Here is a 19,570-nt window from a genome sequence, read left to right as displayed (position 1 = left end):
AAGAATAAGAGATCCTGTTTCTCCTAAACACCCGGTTAGAAAGGCAACGTCGCAGGCCGCCTGCTCTGGACACTTAACACCCTGGTCCTGCTGCAGCCGGGTTTAGCCGACCCAGCGAAGAAGGAAGCCGAAAGAGCCAGTTTTTTGCTGAGGGGGAGCGATGTCTGCGACGCACCGGAAGCGGCTCCGAGGAAGGCACGTAGGAGTGGCGGAGACGTGTCTGTTTGTGAGGCGCTGGGGGCACTTCCCCAGGGCTTTGGGTTACGAAGGCAGCATCTAGGTGCTTCCCCACGTACCCCTCGCGGGCCCAGCCGAGCAGCGTGGGGCGAAGGCGGCGGCGAAGGCCCGGGCTGGGAGCGTTGGCGGCCGGAGTCCCAGCCATGGCCGAGTCTGTAGAGCGGCTGCAGCAGCGGGTCCAGGAGCTGGAGCGGGAACTTGCCCAGGAGAGAAGTCGGCGGGTGGCGGGGAGCGGCGACGGAGGGGGCGGCCGGGCCCGCATAGAGAAGATGAGCTCAGAGGTGGTGGATTCAAATCCCTACAGGTAACCTGCGTCGCCAGTCGCAGGCAGGCGAGGTGGACGAGGTCAGGCTCCGTGAGATCAGGAGTGAGGCGCTCCCCACGTCCGGCTCATGCGGACTCCCGCCACCCTTTTCTTGGGGGGGATCCCGTTCCCAAATGGGCAAGGCCACATCTTAGTACTGATCAGAAGATGTTCTTTTCTTTTTTTAAAAAACCTCCGGTGAGTCAGCCATATGGTGCTGCACCTATGCTTGCTGAGGACGTGTGTCCAGTTTCCTATCGCCCTTGCCTCTAATTAATCCACTTCGCTGTGCATGAGACTGATAGTAAGAATTTTCAGAACATGTGATCAAATGTAAAACCTGCTAAGAGTAAACTTGAAGTTTTATTAAAGGCTTATCAATGCATCTTAAATGGGGGCGGGGCGGGGGAGAACAAGGTTAGCTCTTACCTGAGATATTCGGGTGCTCCTTAGCATCTCAAACCATTTGACATTACCAAGACTGCCCACGCCTCACTTTTCTTCTTTCCTAACAAAGTTTGTTAATTCAGCAGATAGAATATAGTAAGGACTCTACCTCCAGTAAGGTAAATGCTCCTTCCTTACCCAGGAGAGTAGAGATTTCTCCAGGCTGACTGCAGGTTAAGGGTAAAGACTCTACTTCCAGGCCGATTGCAATTCAAATCTACTCTCTTAGTAGCTCCCTAACCTTAGGCAAGTTGTGAAACTCTCCGCTTCAGTTTTACCTGTAAAATGAAGATAATAGTAATATCTTTCTTTGTTACAATTGTGGGGATTGAAAAAATCAGTATGTATAAAGTTCTTAGAGTAGTGCTTGTACATGGTAAGGCTTATGCAATATTTTATTGCTTGGTGCATTCAGTAGCAAGCAGTTACTGAGCTTTCAGGGTGCTAAGCACTTTATATGCATTTTGTCCTCTCACCAAAGCCCTATGGGATTGCTACCATTTTACCCCCCCACATTATATAGATGAGAAAATTGAGGCTTAGAGAGCCACCTCAGGTCATAGCATTGGTAGTTAATAATAAGGCCTGTCTTGCATTAGATTTGTCTTAATCCAATATTCTCATGGAACTATCTCCCCAGTAAAAACAAATAAACAAGTCGTGTAGCTAAAAATTGTATAGTGTTAAAGTAAATGAAATGGGAAGATTTTATTGTTGCTTTTTTCCTTTAAAGAGCATAAGATTTTTGATTTTTAAAAAAGGTTTTAGTTTGTGATATATAAAGCCACAGTAGAAGTCTTAGGGTGCACTGTTTTAACTGTGTTGCCAAATATGAAGGGTTAATGGTCCACAATTTTTAGAGATTAAATAAGCATGAATTGACATCTCTAATCAGAATAAGTGGAAACTGTTTGATATTTTTAAAACGTTTTAAAATTTTACAAATGACGACTTTGAAATTTTCCCTCCAGAATGAAAAGCAGAAGAATATGGGTCATGAATTTAAGTTGTCTTTCAGACATTATTTTAATATGAGATGATCCCTTGTCATTGTAATAATAACAAGACTTTCAGAACTCAAGTCTAAATATTTAGTATTTTCTTTTTTCTTTGAGATGGAGTCTTGCTCTGTTGTCTAGGCTGGAGTCAGTGGAGCGATCTCGGCTCACTGCAACCTTCGCCTCCCAGGTTTAAGCGATTCTCCTGCCTCAGCCTCCTGAATAGCCGGGACTCTAGGCACGAACCACCACGCCTGGCAAATTTTTGTATTTTTAGTAGAGATAGCATTTCACCATATTGTCCAGGCTGGTCTCGAACTCCTGATCTCGTGATCTGCCAGCCTCGGCCTCCCAAAGTACTGGGATTACAGGTGTGAGACACTGCGCCCGGCCTGTATTTAGTATTTTCTGATTTGTACCATTGACTTTATTAAAATTGCTATACAGGAGATGGCTGTTTGACACCCAAAGCTGTTGACTGGTATGTGGAATTTTAATAAAGGTCAACCTTAAGTTTTTGAATTGTTCATACAGCAAATATTTACTGAGTACCTTATTGTCTCCAGTCTTCCTTGACACTGTTACTCACTTTGTATTGGGTACTTATTATTTGCAGACACTATGAATCCAAAGTAGACATGGTCTTTTCCCTCTAGAGCTTACCAGATGAGTGTGAGATCAATAGAAAAGTAAACATGCCATTGCAGTATAGGTGGTAAGAATTATGATCAAGTACACGGTTATTGAAAGATATAAGAAAGGGATATGTATGTGTTCAACACCATTTTAATTGCTTCAAGAGATATAAAAGAAATATAAAGCCCCTGACTTTTGCTTCACTTTGAGAGACTACATGGATGTGGGATATTGACCAAACAACACAAGGAACTGTAAAATTATGTGGTAGGGAATGTAGTTATAAGCATGTGGAAAAACTGCAGAAGCTTTGAGATTAGAAAACCTGGTATCAAATCCCGGCTCAGAAACCCAGCTGAGTATACTGCTTGCCAGTTAGCTGACCTTGGGCAGTTGATTAACCCAAATCATTTCCCTCATCTGTAAAAGGGGGTTGCCACCCATCTTTCTCAGGTTATTTGTAAAGATTGAAGGGAGCATCAAGGTAAATATAGCAAATTCCTGTGATGCAGGTGCCATCACTTTCTACCCATCCCCACTAACATGACAGTAAAGCAACTTTTTAAAAAGAAAACTCCCTTTGAAAATATAAAGGGTTCCTATTAATAACTGGTGGGAAGGGGTGGGGCCCTGTACTTGAAGATTATAGTAACAACTTGGAAACTAGAGAAGGGATGGGTGAAGGTAACCGATTTAATAGATTCAGAGAAGTTTAATCTTAAGCTTGTAACCCACTTTATTCCAAGAATCTCCCAAAAGCCTCAGGAATAGGCACAGGTACTTGCAGAACTTCAGGTAGAGCTAAAACAAAACAAAACAAAACAAAAAAACCTTTCGGTTTTTTTTTTTTTGAAAATCTGTTGAAACAAAGCCGCAGATCCCCTACTCCACTGTGGGTAGCTGGGCAAATGCTCCTTCCCTACCCAGAAGAGGAGAGTAGAGATTTCTTCATTAGAAAGAGTAAAATAGAAGATTTCCAAGAATAATTGGGGCAGGTTTTTATATCTGAAGGGGTAAACTGAATGTTTACATGCTGAATGCCGCAACTAAATGTGAATGGAATGCTTACATACATAATGCTGAGACTCCCAGCCTCGCTTCTTCACTTCCAACAGCTGATCGTGGGGTTGGAACTCCAACTCAGGTTGGAGTTTGAAAGATTATTCTCTAGGGAATCTGATAGCACCAAGAGGATTGTGGGTTTCTCAGCTGAATAGGCTGGCCAGATCACCCTACAGGGAAGTCCAAAGTCAAACAGTATGGCTTATATTGTTAACCTTTATTAGTGTCCCACTCTTAAATATGAACTGAACAAAGGATGAGAGAAACTTCTAACATGAAAGAAATAAAAATAGCAACTTGGATAGACTGTGTAACAGAAACACATCCCCCCAAACTATCATTAGTATCCTCAGATGAGAGAAGATATGGTACAAATGACATAGGAACAAGGTGCAAAGTATTTAGACGATCAAGAATTCTTGCCAATGGAGATGGTAATAGAAATGAAAATCTCAACAGAAGTGTTGGAAAATAAAGTTGAAAGAAATCATCCAGAGAATAGAGCAGATAACTAAAATGATAGATAATTGGAGAAAGAAAATAAAGGACAAATCCAGATGGTCCAACTTCCAAATAATAGGACGTCCAGACAGTGTGAAAAGCAAACCAAACAAGGAAGTAACCAAATTCTTCAAGGAAATTTCCCAGAACTGAAAACGTGAGTTTTCATTTTGAAAGGGTACACTAAAAACTCAGCACAAGGGATGAGAACAGATTCACATTAAGGCACACTGTGAAATTTTATAAGCTAGGAGACACTGCAGCATTACCTTAAAACGTTGAAAGACAATTCTAACTTTAGAATTCTATACCAAGTTAAACTATTAAGAGTATATATGTAGCTTCCCACAATTATATGCTCTTTGCTTTGTCGTTTTTATAAAGAATATAATTTTGATAAGGAACATTTTCAGACATGAAAGTTCTCAAAATTTACCTCTGCTATACCCTTTGCAAAACTACTAGAAGATGATCTAACCACAGCAAAAGAGTAAGTATAAAAATAACTGTTAACAGAGTCTTTTAAACTTTCATGTGCATCAGAATTACTGGAGGGCTTGTTAAAGCAAATTGTTAGACTCCACATCCAAGATTTCTGATTGAGTGAGTGATTATTAAAAAATTGCATTTCTATCAAATTCTCAGGTGATGCTGTTGCTGATTCATAGATACTTTAGAACTAGTGAGCTATGGCATACAGAAGCAGGGGGTTAACACAAAATAAAGAAATTAAGAAATGTAGTATAATGATGAAGGAAGATCCTATGAAGGCAGCTGTATGTGCAGTAAGTCTAGAGACAGATACTATGTCAGATTCTAGGAGATATATCTTTAAGAAGATGAAATTGATAGACTGCTTCATGCATATGACTGTATCTAGAGGAATTTTAGAAAATTAGTGGAAAGTTGGGGTTGAATTTGTGAAAAAATGTAGGAAATTAAGCATCAGGAGAAACACACTTTTTAAGTTCAGGGGTGGGGATTAGAGGAAAGGGTAAGTTTTATTATATTGCATGGCCCAGATGTGAAGAGTTAACATCTAACCAAGATGACCGTATGAACACTATTGGGAGGCTGGTGGGATGGAAAATGTCTGTGTGCAGTAGGGATGAATGCTAAGAGCAAAATCTGATTCAGATAATTGACTAAAACTGAAAAGAAATAACAATGTTGGTATGTTATTTAGGAATATCATGGTGATGGAGTTAAAAGTGAGGGAGAGGAAAATGGGGGTGGTGGCTGAATTTCCTAACAAGCCGGGTGAAACCATCTGACCTCTTAAAGTGAAGATGAATGAGAATTAATTATAAACTTAAACTGCAGATTGCCAGTAACTAGTTAAGCACCTCTTAGAGTCTTTGGCATACAGTAGGAGCTTACTAAAATTAGACATCATCCATTGTGGGCAGAGGCAACAGGAGAATGGAATTCCAGCCATGAGTTTACTCTGATGATGGAGATCTGAGGGTTAAAACATTAAATATTTACATATTCTACCAAAGCATAGAAAAATGTTGAAATTTAACTTTGACCCTTAACATTTAAGTAGCAGTCACAATCTTGGCTGTAAATCCGAATACACAGCTTTTAAAAACCAATCTTATTTCATAGGCTTCACCTGGGAGAGTTTTTAAAGCTATCTGGGTAGTTTAGTTTCACCTGGTAAAAACCAGCCTGTAAGCATCCTCCTGTTTGAAATGATTAGTAATGATAATATTTTGGTGTTTATCTTCTGTGATGATATATATCTATTTGTATTACTATCACTTAAAAGACTGTAAGCTTTAAAACATTTTTTCTCCTTTGTTTTAAGCCGCTTGATGGCATTGAAACGAATGGGAATTGTAAGCGACTATGAGGTATGATAAACCCTTTCCAAGTTTTTGTAAAATGAATTCAGTAAATGAAAATAGCTTCTGTTGACATATTTGATGAAGAGCTATTAACAACACATATTATTTTGTATTTCACAGAAAATCCGTACCTTTGCTGTAGCAATAGTAGGTGTTGGTGGAGTAGGTAGTGTGACTGCTGAAATGCTGACAAGATGTGGCATTGGTAAGGTAAAAACATTTCTCCTTGCCTATAATATAGGGAACTACTCACTCCTGGAGTAAATCAGGTACAAATTAGGATTTTTTTCATTACTAATGGCTTATTGACTTGCAGTGTATTAATCTAGATTGTTCTTTCTACCCAAAGGGTTGAGACATATCCCACCTAAACAAAAGGTGTTATTATTGCTAATTAGACAAGGATTGTCTAATTGTGTTTAGAAATGTTTGTTGAAGTAAATGTAAATGATTTGGACTTAAGTGTTTTAGCTATAGAAGCTTAGGAAAAAGGTAATTAATTTGATAAAGTATATGAAACACTGAAACATATAACAAATATTTTATTAAACATATACCAGACAGAATAGAAAACATGTACCTTTCTTACTCTTGAATTTGAACTAGAGAATGCTCTGGATTGATTTTTAAAAATTGGTACATTTTTAACTTTTTTCTAAAATTCATTTGGATAATGGGTAGAAAGAAGTAACTTTCTTGTACCAAAATTCAATCTACCAATCTTAGATTTATAAAGCCAAAGTCTATGATGTTAGATACATAATGATTGAATAGATAAGCTTTCCACAATTACACATCCTTTAATTTGTCATTCTGGTAAAGCAAGCATTCTCCCACAGTTTACCAGTGCTTTCTAATATGTTGGTGTACCCCCAAATTCTTAAAATAATTTCAAAATTGGCACTCACTTATCAATATAGAAATAACAACACCAAAATACTAGAAATGTTTATTGAAATTTTAATATCTTTCAAAAGATTTACAAAAGCAGAACAAAAATTGCTTATAGCTGACTTAAGCACCCTGCCTGATTGACCAGGGATAATAGATCATTGAGATTGGTCGTGCTCAAGTTTGAGTATGTTATCAGAATCACTTAGAGGCCTTATTAAAACACAGATTAACAGATCCTACTCTGGTGGTTTTAATTTTATAAGGTGTCAGGTGGACTTAATAATTGACATTGCTAACAAGCTCCCAGGTGATCCTAGGAACATGATGATGTTCCTAGGACTACACTAGTAAGAACCACTGGATCCTTGTTACTCCAAGTCTGGGCTCTCAAGTAGTAACATCAGTATCGTCTCTCAATACCTACCCCAGACATACCGAATCAGAATCTGTATTTTAACACAATCCCCAAATGGTTCATTTTCACATTAAAGTTGGAGAAGTGCTCTTGCATCTCTAACAAGCTCCAGGTGGTGCTAATGCTGCTAGACCAGGCCACATTTTGAGTAGCACAGAGCTAGAATAGAACAGTAGTTATCATATTTTGCTGTAGAGTCACCTGGGAAGTTTTAAAAAAATCTTGGTGTCCAAACTGCACCCCATAATGAGTAAATAAGAATTATCTGGGGATGAGGCACAGACATCTGTATTTTTAAAAATTCTCCAAGTGATTCCAGTGTGCCCTCAAGTTTGTAAACTGAGAATCTACACAGGTAAGTTTCAGGAAGTCTTTAATTTGTAAAACAGATAAATACGAAGCAAATTAATGGGGTTAAATAGAAAAGTAGATGTTACGATACCCAGCGTCCATTTCTTATGCCTAAAAGGCTCTGGGATCTCTTGAAAGTATATGGGGTGCCTTGGATCACCAGATCTAGATTTGCTGCTTTATTTTAGAGATGAGGATACAGGCCTAAAAAGTGGAAGTGATTTACTCACAGTCAGAGCTAATTAGTGGCAGAGTTACAATTCAGACCTTCTGTTCTCAAGTTTAACATTTCCTGCAACTTATGCATAAACAACTTATGAGGCAGAAACTAAAATGTAATATTTGGCCTGACCTAATACATATTTATTGTTGAGCTTAAATAAACTATGTTTTGGAGACTCTTAAGTAGGATTAGAAAATTATGGAGAATGTGAGATCTTTCCTAGCAAGGTATTAAGGGCCACCTAGGTGGTATGGGTTGAAGTTTTTCTTTTTAGTTTTTGTATTGAGAAGAAAATCCCATTTTTGTTTTCATTATTTAGTATAATGAGAATTGTATTACCGAGTCACAGAATTTCATATCAAGAAGGGATTTAGGAAGTCCTTGGCTCTAGCCTGTTCTTATTGATAAGAAATGTGATCTAATGGCCATTTTAATTGGCGTGTGTGACAGAGACCAAGAGACTAATGCTGTTTCAAACAGGCTTAACTATATAGCAGGAAACAGTTAACTGATTTGTAATTTCGTTTGGAATAATGCTTTAGCCATGTCATTGGTATATATTTTGTCATCTACACAAAAGAGTCAGGTTATACTATATTTTAAGTTACAGCATTTGTTTTTAAGATTTTATTTATCCAATAGATTCCTGGCTTTTAGCAAAAAATGGAAATGAAGAAGGATTTTGGCACAGTTTTTCAAAATGGAATGAAAGGAAATTAATTTCTGAATGAATCATTTAGAGAGGCAGCAAAGCATTGTGGTTGAGGTGCAGATGCTAGATTGAGAATGCTTGAATTTGAATCCCATTTCACTTTATATTAGATGAGTGGCCTTTGGGCAAGTGTTCCAGTTGCCTCATTTCTAAAGTAAGGATAATAGTACCTACATACCTCATATTAGCATTCAACAAATTAATATATGGTACCTGGTGTTTCAGAATTTGCTAGTATTATCAAACTATTAAACTAATTAAATGTAAAGCTAATTTATTATTTGGTATTTTTAGTTTTTTGGTATGTTTTTCATCAGAATACCACTATTTTCATTTTAGTTGCTACTCTTTGATTATGACAAGGTGGAACTAGCCAATATGAATAGACTTTTCTTCCAACCTCATCAAGCAGGATTAAGTAAAGTTCAAGCAGCAGAACATACTTTGAGGTAAATGGAATAGCAATCAAGAGCCATATTCAATGAAATCTTACTTTATGTATTTGATATGCATTAATAGAAATGGATCTGAATTTTTCTCTATTAAATGCAGATTTCACTTGTACAAAGAATTTTCTTACCTGTAGGACATGGGTTGGCAAACTTTTTATGTAAAGGGCTAGATAATAAATATTTCAGTCTTTGAGGGCCAGAGGGTGTCTGTTACAGCTGTTAGTTGTAGTGTGATAGCAGCTGTAGGCAACGCAAACATGAATGAGCATGTCTGTGCTCTGATAAAATTCTATTTTTGGACTCTAAAATTTCAATTTCATACAATTTTTAATTTTTTTAATTAAAAAATTGTTTATGAGACAGAGTCTCATTCTGTCACCCAGATTGCAGTGTAGTGGCACAATCTTGGCTCACTGCACCTCCACCTCCCAGGCTCAAGCAATCCTCCCATCTCAGCCTCTTGAGTAGCTGGGACTATGGGCATGTGCCACCATGCCTGGCTAATATTTTGTATTTTTAGCAGAGATAGGGTTTTGCCATATTGCCCAAGTTGTTCATGAACTCTTGGGACTCAAGCCATTCATCCACCTAGGCCTCCCAAAATGCTCGGATTGCAGGTATGAGTCACCATGCCTGGCTGATACAATTTTTTTATGTCATAAATGTTCTTTTGATTGTTTTCCCAACCATTTAAAAATGAAAAAAACATTCTTAGCCTCAAGGCTGCACAAAAACAGGTGGCAGGCCAGATTTGGCCCATGGGCCACAGTTTGCCAATTCCTGCTTTAGGAACTTTTTAGTGGCCCCAAATTTGTTCTTAACTGAATAAGGAAGTGAGGCTGAGCTGTATGTAGTTACTGGACATGGTAAAGTCTTAATTCCTGCACTTAGACTGATTGGGGTGGGAACAGTTTTGTAATCTTTATGACACAAATGAACCTAGTCCTTGAAGTGTGGGATAAAAGAGAAAAGGACTTTGGGTTTTCTTTGAATAGCTTGAATTCTGCTTCTCTAAGGTATGTGAAATGCCCTTTAGCTCTTTCATCTCTTTTTTTCCTCACAGCTTTTTCTTATCACAGCTACTAGTAGTCTTTTTAAAAATATTTTTTGGCCAGGCATCGTGGCTCACACCTGTAATCTCAGCACTTTGGGAGGCCAAGGTGGGTGGATCACGAGGTCAGGAGATCAAGACCATCCTGGCCCACATGGTGAAACCCCAGCTCTACTTAAATAAAAAAATTAGCAGGGCATGGTGGCACGTGCCTGTAATTCCAGCTAATTGGGAGGCTGAGGCAGGAGAATTACTTGAATCAGGGAGGAAGAGGTTACAGTGAGCTGAGATGGTGCCACTGCACTCCAGGCTGGTGACAGAGCTAGGCTCCATCTCAAAACAAAACATTTTTTTTAGAGATAGGGTCTCGCTCTGTCCCCCAGGTTGGAGTGCAGTGTGTGCAATAATAGCTTACTGTAGCCGTGAACTCCTGGGCTCAAGTGATCCTCCCACCTCAGCCTCCTGAAATGCTAGGATTACAGACTTGTAATCATTCCCTTTTTCCTTCTTAGGAACATTAATCCTGATGTTCTTTTTGAAGTACACAACTACAATATAACTACAGTGGAAAACTTTCAACATTTCATGGATAGAATAAGGTAAAATTTTAATTTATGAATATTTTGTATAATGTTCAGCTCAAATATTAGAAAATCTATTAGAAAAATCTATGGATTAATCCAATGAATGGTAGATTGATATATATTTTTCCATTTTTAAAACAGTAATTTTTGTGTAATTTTTATGTTTTAGAATATCATTTGAAGGTATATATTGTCCAAAAACAATTAAAAATAAAAAGCAAACAAGCAAAACCCCTGTAAGTTACAATATAAGAAGAGAGAGTTAATTTTAAGTTCTGTGATTATATTTCTGTCTGAAATGGTTTTCTTCAGAGACTGTCAGAACACTACTGAAATAATTGCATTCAATCCGCTTTTATTACATTTAAATTTGTAGTCAAGCATGAATAAAAATGTGAAAGCTGGTATACTTCCTTTACCCTTGTAGTTCTTGTAAAAGAAGTAATACTACAGTTATATTCATAAGTTACTCAATACTTGATATATGATATCGTTAATAGTACACATGTACTATGTGATAATTATAGTCAAACATTTAATGAAAGAATAAATGTCAGACTGGACAAATAAGTATAATGTATTAGAGTGAATTTTGTATCCTAATGTTTTTCAAATTTATTTTCTTTGACTAGTAATGGTGGGTTAGAAGAAGGAAAACCTGTTGATCTAGTTCTTAGCTGTGTGGACAATTTTGAAGCTCGAATGACAATAAATACAGTGAGTATTCCTGCTGTGTAAGATATATTCATGGATTTATCTGTTTCCCTCTATATTCTATCAGTATATAATCCCTATCCTAAAAATAGTTTTGAATATAAACCCTTTTATGTGTTTTATTTGTAATGTTTTCTTTAAGCCTGCTCTTAAAATCTACTCTAATAGCTGGTGGACCTGTCTAGCCTTGCTGGTGTGACATGTGTTATAGTATTCTACCCTTTGTGCTGGTAGAAGAAACTATAAAAATACCTCTGATGTATAATTCTTAAATTAGTATCTTATTATAATTCTTGGTCAGCATTAGTTTTAACTTTTGTTACTTGATTTTATAAATGTATAAATTGCCTAAAAACATGGTTTCTCAAAAATAAAAATAAGTATTTTTCTTTTGAATATTGTTTTAATTTTTCAGATATTTTAGCATTTTTTTGTTCCTAAAGTTATTTTAGAAAAGTGAAATTTCACATTAATTTGACAAGAAAGACAATAAACTTTGATTCAATTTAATAATATTTACTGACTACATCTTGAATACTGTCACTTTAAACAGAGTATGGTAATTACCAAGGAATTACATTATCTTATGACTTTCCTCATTTATTCTGAAAATTAATTTTAAAAGACCTTGGTAATCCATTCAGTTAAAATAATTTATTGTAAATTACTTCTTGCTCTTTTATTTTTTTTCTTATGTTTTCACCCATTTCTACTAAGGCTTGTAATGAACTTGGACAAACATGGATGGAATCTGGGGTCAGTGAAAATGCAGTTTCAGGGCATATACAGCTCATAATTCCTGGAGAATCTGCTTGTTTTGCGGTATGCATTATTCTTTTTGGATTATTATTCACTATTAGGTACGCGAGTTCTTAGGGGCATTGAAAATGTATTAAAATTCAAAGAAAAAAACAAATGAATGGGGATGGAATACTATTTGGAACATCTCATACTTTTTCTCTTTTTTTTTGAAATGTGTTTTATTCTTTTTCATGTAGTGTGCTCCACCACTTGTAGTTGCTGCAAATATTGATGAAAAGACTCTGAAACGAGAAGGTGTTTGTGCAGCCAGTCTTCCTACCACTATGGGTGTCGTTGCTGGGATCTTAGTACAAAACGTGTTAAAGTAAGTCAGGGCTAATTTTTCTGAACAGCGTGTATGCTTTCAAAAAATATATATTTCACAAAGCATTTCAGAAATTGAAATTACCAGTTAAGTATTTAATTTGCCTACTTTAAACTTAAATGTAGTTTTAAATGTTTTATATATGTATATGTGTAAATTCTATTTTATATATGAATGTCTACTTTTCATATATAGCTATATTAATGTTACATATATTAATACATGTGTGCATATTCCTACATGAATACATATGAATGTCAGTTACTTCCTTCATTTGGAATAGCTCTTATTAACTGATACAATGGTAGTGGTATATTTATTTATGAAGCATTAACCAAATGATTTAAATCTTTGCAAGTTTGACCAGTGGATGGAGACTTAAACACACTTGCTTCTACTATCTTGATAGAAGTGTTACCAAAAATAACCCAAATGTGATTAAACAGTAATTATTGTTAATGTAATAAAACATTCCACTAGTGTTACTGTAAATTTTACATTTACATGTACATAAAATGTAAATGTTAACATTTATATTGGTGTTAATATAAAACACATTAACAATACTTAAAATTATTTTGAACAGATTTTTAAAATCTGCTTTTGGATACCTCTGCTATCCAAAAACAAATATCCAGCAACTATACAATTTAAACTATAGCTAAAAAGAAGGAAAAAGATTTCTTTGCTGCTAAAATTTTTGTTAGAGTTTATGAATTAACTCATACTTTATTAAAAGCAGAGTCCCTTTAGGTATTCTCTAATTCAGGCCATTTATTTTCCCTCATTTTACAACTTTAATAAGTTTAGTTGTATTTCCTAAGTCTCCAATATAGTAAGAACAAACTGCAACAAGACATATGGAGGCACCAATCAATAAGAAGTGTCAGTTGCTAGCAAAGAAATTGTAAAAAGCATACATATAAACTCTCAAGGTAATGGCCCAGGGCTATTTCATGTAAGAGCAAATAGCCAGTTTTGCAGTACGCCCTGTCTAAATAAACATTTTATAGTATGATATAAAAAAGGAGAAAAGAATTAGGCTTACAAAGTATTCTGTTAAGGATATGTCCTATTTAGCTAGCCCCTCTATTAATGGACATTTAGGCTACTTAATTTTTTTTTTATTAAGAGTGCTGTAGACTATATCTTGTATATATCTTTGAATACTAGATTTTTTTTTTTTTTTTTTTTTTTTTGAGACAGGTTCTCACTGTGTTGCCAAATTTGGAGTGCAGTGGCACAATCATGACTCACTGCAGCCTCAACCTCCTGAGCTCAAGTGACCTTTCCACCTCAGCCTCCCAAGTAGCTGGAAGTACAGGTGCATGCCACAATGGCTGGCTAATTTTTGTATTTTTTGTAGAGACAAGGTTTCACCATATTGCTTAGGCTGGTCTTGAACTCCTGAGCTCAAGTCATCTGCCCACCTCAGTCTCCCAAAGTGTTGGGATTATAGGCGTGAGCCACCATGCTCAGCCTAGAGTTTTCAATAGTACAATTTTTTTTTTTTTGAAGACAGGGTTTCACTTTGTCACCCAGGCTGGAGTACAGTGGTATGATCTTGGCTCACTGCACTCTGTACCTTCCAGGTTCAAGTGATCCTCCCACCTCAGCCTCCCAGTTAGCTACAACTACAGGCACCCACCGCCTAGCTAATGTTTTGTAGAAAGAGTCTCCCTATGTTCCCTAGGCTGTCTTGAACTCCTCAGTGAGTGCTATTCTGGGCATCATGGTGTTTATTGCCACAATTGTCTACATAATAGGAGTCAATCCGACTGCTCAGTCTTCTGGATCTCTCTATGGTTCACAAATATATGCCCTCTGCAACCAATTTTATACACCTGCAGTTACTGGACTCTACGTGGATCAGTATTTGTATCACTACTGTGTTGTGGATTCCCAGGAGGTATGAGTGGTGTTTTGGGTTTTTTTCCCCTCTCCTTAGCAGAGGCTTTCAACTTGGAATATGTAATAGAATCACTCTGGAAACTTTTAAAAAATATTGATGACAAGCCTCCACTTCTAATTAAATCTCAAGAGGGGCTCAGTGTCATTAAGATATAATTAACATACAAGTTAATTTGGTTAAAGAACAGTTCAGTGGTTTTAAATATATTCACAGACTTGTGCAACCATCACCACAATCAAAACATTTTCGCGATCCTAAAAAGAAACTTGTACCCATTAGCATCACTCCCCATTTCCCTAACTGTTCTTAGCCCCAGGCAACAACGAATCCTGTCTATAGATATGCCTGTTCTCTAGGTATTTCATATAAATGGAATCACACAGACATACACACAAAAGCAGTCTGTCCATCTCGGTCTCCTAAAGTGCTAGGAATTACATGCATGAGCCACTGCACCTGGCCTGTAGTGCAAGTTTTTTAAAGTAGAATTTCTGAAATATTTGAGAAAGATTACTAAATTTCTCCTGCAAAAGGATTATACATTTGTATCATAGTTTAGAAGTACCTAGTTCACCCATACCTTTGATAACTTTGGATATCATCAAACTCTGTAATCGTTGTCATTCTGGTGGATAAAAAAATAGGCATTTAATTTTTATTTATGAAAAATGAACACAACATTCTTCTGTGAATTGTCTGCTAATAGTCTTTGCTCTTTTTTGTCTTGTATATTAAGAATGTGTATTTGCAAATATTTTTCTTTTGTCATTTATCTTTTTTATGTGATTTTCTCTGTGTAGAAGCTTTTATTATGTTGGTGCAAAGGTTATTGCAGTTTTTGCCATTACTTTTGACAAAAACTGCAATTATTTTTGTGCCAACCTAATAAAAGACATCAGATTGGCTGGGTGCAGTGGCTCACGCCTGTAATCCCAACAATTTGGGAGGCCAAGGTAGGCAGATTGCTGGAGCCTGGGAATTCCAGACCAGCCCTGACAACATGGCAAAGCCCCGTCTTTACGAAAAAAATACAAAAATTAGCCAAGTGGTGTTGCTTGCCTGTAGTCCCAGCTACTTGGGAGGCTGAGATAGGATTGCTTGAGCCTGGGAAGGTGAGGCCTCAGTAAGCCATGATCATGCCACTGCACTCCAGCCTGGGCAACAGAGTAAAAAGTATCAGATTTGACTGGGAAGAGGGCAGGAGAGAGCTGGAGGTACATCGGATACTGGAAATGCTCTGTATCTTGATCTGGTGATGGTTACATGAAAGACTCACACAAAATTTTATTGAGCTATACATTTAAGATTGTACATTTTATAATAAATTACATACAATTTTTAAAATTTAATTAGATTTAGTACCATATCTCAGGGATTTAAAAAATACACTTCTCCCACATTTTAACTTCTCTGAAATCAGCACGCTTCTTTAAGTTGTTGAGAGTTTAGCTGCCAGCATTTCATCTTTTAGAGGTTCAAAAAGTAGTGTGTTCTACAGTTGATGAAATGGAGTAATCTTTTCTTTCCTTCATTCAATAAACATTGAAGCATCTACTATGAACCAGGCAAAGTAAATAAGAGAAAATTTCTGTTTTTTGGATGCAAATTTCTGTTTTCTAGTTAAAAAAAAAATCATTACCTATTTCAAAGTCATTTTAAAAAAAATTTAGCTATTCCAGTACTTTTCCTGGTTTTAATTTCTTTATTTAAGTCTATTTTGATTTGTCTTTCCAGGTTTCTGTTAAATTTTGGTACTGTTAGTTTTTATCTTGGATACAATGCAATGCAGGATTTTTTTCCTACTATGTCCATGAAGCCAAATCCTCAGTGTGATGACAGAAATTGCAGGAAGCAGCAGGAAGAATATAAGGTATATGGCAATGTGTTAGAGTGCATGAGGGATCATATTGCATAGGACAATAACTTAAGCAGATTTGGAATACAAGATAAATGGATTCTGTATTTTTATAGTGTTAACTTACTCACCATACTTCAAAAATGAATGTTCTTTCTTGCTTTTGGTAAGATAAAAAGTCTGTCTGAATTCTTGATTAATGCTTCAGAGAACTGAGAATGAGTAAGAACACTTGATGCTGTTTGATTTCTACAGAAAAAGGTGGCAGCACTGCCCAAACAAGAGGTTATACAGGAAGAGGAAGAGGTAATCCATGAAGATAATGAATGGGGTAGGTGTTCTTTTATATATTGAAATGGCAGCATAAAGCAAAACCTTTTATGGTAAGGAATCTAACAAGATTATACAAATTAAATAATTATTGCTTACTAAATTCCTTAAAAACTGATATAGGATCAAATTTGCAGGTATTGAGCTGGTATCTGAGGTTTCAGAAGAGGAACTGAAAAATTCTTCAGGTCCAGTTCCAGACTTACCTGAAGGAATTACAGTGGCATATACAATTCCAAAAAAGGTATTTCAAAAATATGATTTACCCATATGTAAATACCACATAAGATAAAATATTTATCTTCTTTCATCTTCATTCTAATTTGTAATGCCAATGAAGAATTTCCCATTTTAGGTATTTTATGCTATAGGCATTAAGATGTGAGAAAGAGAGAGGTATTCATTGTTAATATGCAGATATTTATAGGTTATTTTAAATTCTTTTAAAACATGGAATAAAATGGTTTTGTTCACTCATTAATTAACCAACTATAATAGATGCTGAAGAAGATCTCATTAAATGAAGATCTCATTTTTGTATTTTGGTAGTTTTAGCTACAATACCATTTAAAAAACTAGAGCGGTCAAGAATATTGAAATTACTGCCTTGTAAAGAAACAGACTGGTGAGGAATGCAAAGGACTGTCTTTCTTCTAAAAATTAGAAGACATTTGTTAAAGAAAATTTACTTTATAACCTGTTGAGCATGGTCAAAACTTATTATATATTCCTAAGCATCAAGAATTCTATATGGTTCTTTTTTTTCACTATATTTCCCTTATTTGTCAATAGGAAGAAGATTCTGTCACTGAGGTAACAGTGGAAGATTCTGGTGAAAGCTTGGAAGATCTCATGGCCAAGATGAAGAATATGTAGATAATGGACTGGCATATATTTTATTTCTCATGTTAAAGCCTCTTCCCTTGAAATTAAAAACAAATTTTTTAACTGATAAAACTTAGGCAACATTAATTAATGTATACTCTTAACTGAATTGTTAGTTTTTGAAAATCCTGTAACTTGCTTGTTTCTCCCCACTCCAACAAAATCATTAACTCTCCTAAAATGTATGTTTCATTCTAGTAAGAAAACGTCAAAGGATTGTAGGATATAAATCTTATTTGAAAACATAGTATTGAAATGTGTTGGCCTTTTGGAGTTGGGGAAGGACAAATCTGATCCTGTCATCTTTTTCTTTCCAATCTCTTTTCTTTTTAATCCCTTGTGTCTATTGCATGAGGATATGGACAGTAAAGCAGCGCATGATCCCTAGATATAGGGAAAAGGACAAGGCATACAGCTTACTGATTAGAGCTAGCAAACATCTCCTCATTATGTCTGGAATTGCTTTCTATAATAAAATTGCCCACTACTAACTTGACCAACAATGAATTTAAAATAGTTAATGTATGAAGTAACATCCTCTCAAATGTTTGCTGATGAAATACAAGTTGAAATGTAGTTATTGGAAAAGTCTGTAAACCTGTGCATTATATATATTCAAAGTGAAACAAAGGCAAATAAAAAGTAGCTATCTTCATGAATAGACAAAGTTGCTTTCAGGAAGTATAAATTATATTCTGCATTGACCAAGGAATAGAAATTATTGCATCTGTGGAACATATATCTGGAGTTACTATACTTCTTTACTGAAGAGCAAGGCATAAATTTAGATTAATATCTATCCAGATTACACTAATTCTTTAGGGTACTCCTGGATACTTCATTTAAATTTGATTCTCAAAGTAGTAGATGTCGGCAAGGGTTGTTCTGTATAGTGGGCATAAAAGAACAGTTCTAAATTGCCTCTGCAAAGACTTGTAGTCAGTGGAGGAGTATCATTTCCCTTGATCATGATTGCTAAACTGTAAGTTGATATAAATTAGCTTTCTCTGAAGTTGCACCTAAGTACCTTGGTTGAAATAAATTTCCAATGGTTTGGAGACTAATAAATACCATGCAGGCATAACCATTACCAGTAGGATGTTTCTATACTTATTTCCTATTTTGATTTTTACTTTGAAGATGTGAATATCTTAATTATATCTCTAGGGGAAAAATGTTGTAAAAAATAAAAAGTACATCCCTGATTTGTAAAAAAAAGTTAAAAAAAACTGAATTCAGAAAGTCTCAAGTTTCAAATGTCTTCAATACATTGTTTTGAGATGCTACGATTATACTATGAGTCTCATGTTTATAGTGAAGTCTGGAAAGCAGGAGGATAGTTTTTTTTTTAGCCTTGAAACTTATCTGTGTTGCCTTGGTGGGTCTTTTACTATCTTTAAAAAATTTGGCATATTCAACTGTAAAATAGCTTTTCTAGTATGAGAGATGTTTTGAATTTAAAACATGAAATGCAGTCTTTCAAAAATAATTTTCCTTTGGAAACTTGCACATGTAAGGTTTTATAAAATTTTACGATTTGATAAAGTATCATATCTAGAATTCACTGTCTTATCTGCTCTCAAGTTGGCATTGCATCACTGCTGGTGTCTTACACTGTACCAAATCTTACCTAATTGATCTAACTTTTTTGTCTAATATCTTTCATTAAAAACTGTTGGATTATTTTACCATAAAAAAATCTGGTAACAGACATGTTGCTATCCTAGAGTACTCTCTTGACAGTCAGCATGCCATGAAAACTTGCATAAGAAGGAAGCTGATTATGAAAAATTAATCTCATTGAATTTAGTATTACTAAATAAACTCGCAGCATTTGACCAGATTTGTAAACACTATTGATGCTAATGTGAAAGATGGAAAAGCAGTCCCCAAATTGCCTTGGAACAGAGACTCTAAATGATAGTAAAACAACATATTCAACTTTAATTCCTGTCTCATTGTTAATGGGAAGTTAGTTATGGTTCTAGTTAAATGTTGTAGAGAAAATAAGTATTATTAGTTTCTTTT

General features: G+C 35.8%; 1 protein-coding gene across 1 annotated transcript; it reads left to right on the top strand.

The window, feature by feature from the left end:
* The first annotated feature begins 148 nt into the window (after positions 1-148).
* Positions 149-18,770, top strand: UBA5 (ubiquitin like modifier activating enzyme 5). The gene is made up of 12 exons (XM_032266498.1): positions 149-541; positions 5,999-6,044; positions 6,159-6,248; positions 8,973-9,082; positions 10,649-10,735; positions 11,353-11,437; positions 12,152-12,256; positions 12,433-12,560; positions 16,207-16,342; positions 16,583-16,658; positions 16,795-16,901; positions 17,450-18,770. Exons 1-12 carry the CDS (start codon positions 381-383, stop codon positions 17,531-17,533), a joined length of 1,215 nt encoding a protein of 404 aa, XP_032122389.1. The 5' UTR covers positions 149-380; the 3' UTR covers positions 17,534-18,770.
* Positions 18,771-19,570: the final 800 nt, after the last annotated feature.

The sequence above is a fragment of the Sapajus apella genome, unplaced genomic scaffold (assembly GCF_009761245.1).
Source record: "Sapajus apella isolate SASKATOON/1434 unplaced genomic scaffold, GSC_monkey_1.0 scaffold4, whole genome shotgun sequence".
Lineage (NCBI taxonomy): Eukaryota > Metazoa > Chordata > Mammalia > Primates > Cebidae > Sapajus > Sapajus apella.
This window is presented reverse-complemented; position numbering and strand designations above follow the sequence as displayed.

Bases quoted from the DNA above. Each gene is read 5' to 3' on its own strand.
- UBA5 (XM_032266498.1), top strand. From the start codon at position 381: ATGGCCGAGTCTGTAGAGCGGCTGCAGCAGCGGGTCCAGGAGCTGGAG. The intron at 6,045-6,158 runs GTATGATAAACC...TGTATTTCACAG, and splicing joins GAATTGTAAGCGACTATGAG to AAAATCCGTACCTTTGCTGT. The intron at 16,659-16,794 runs GTAGGTGTTCTT...TCAAATTTGCAG, and splicing joins CCATGAAGATAATGAATGGG to GTATTGAGCTGGTATCTGAG.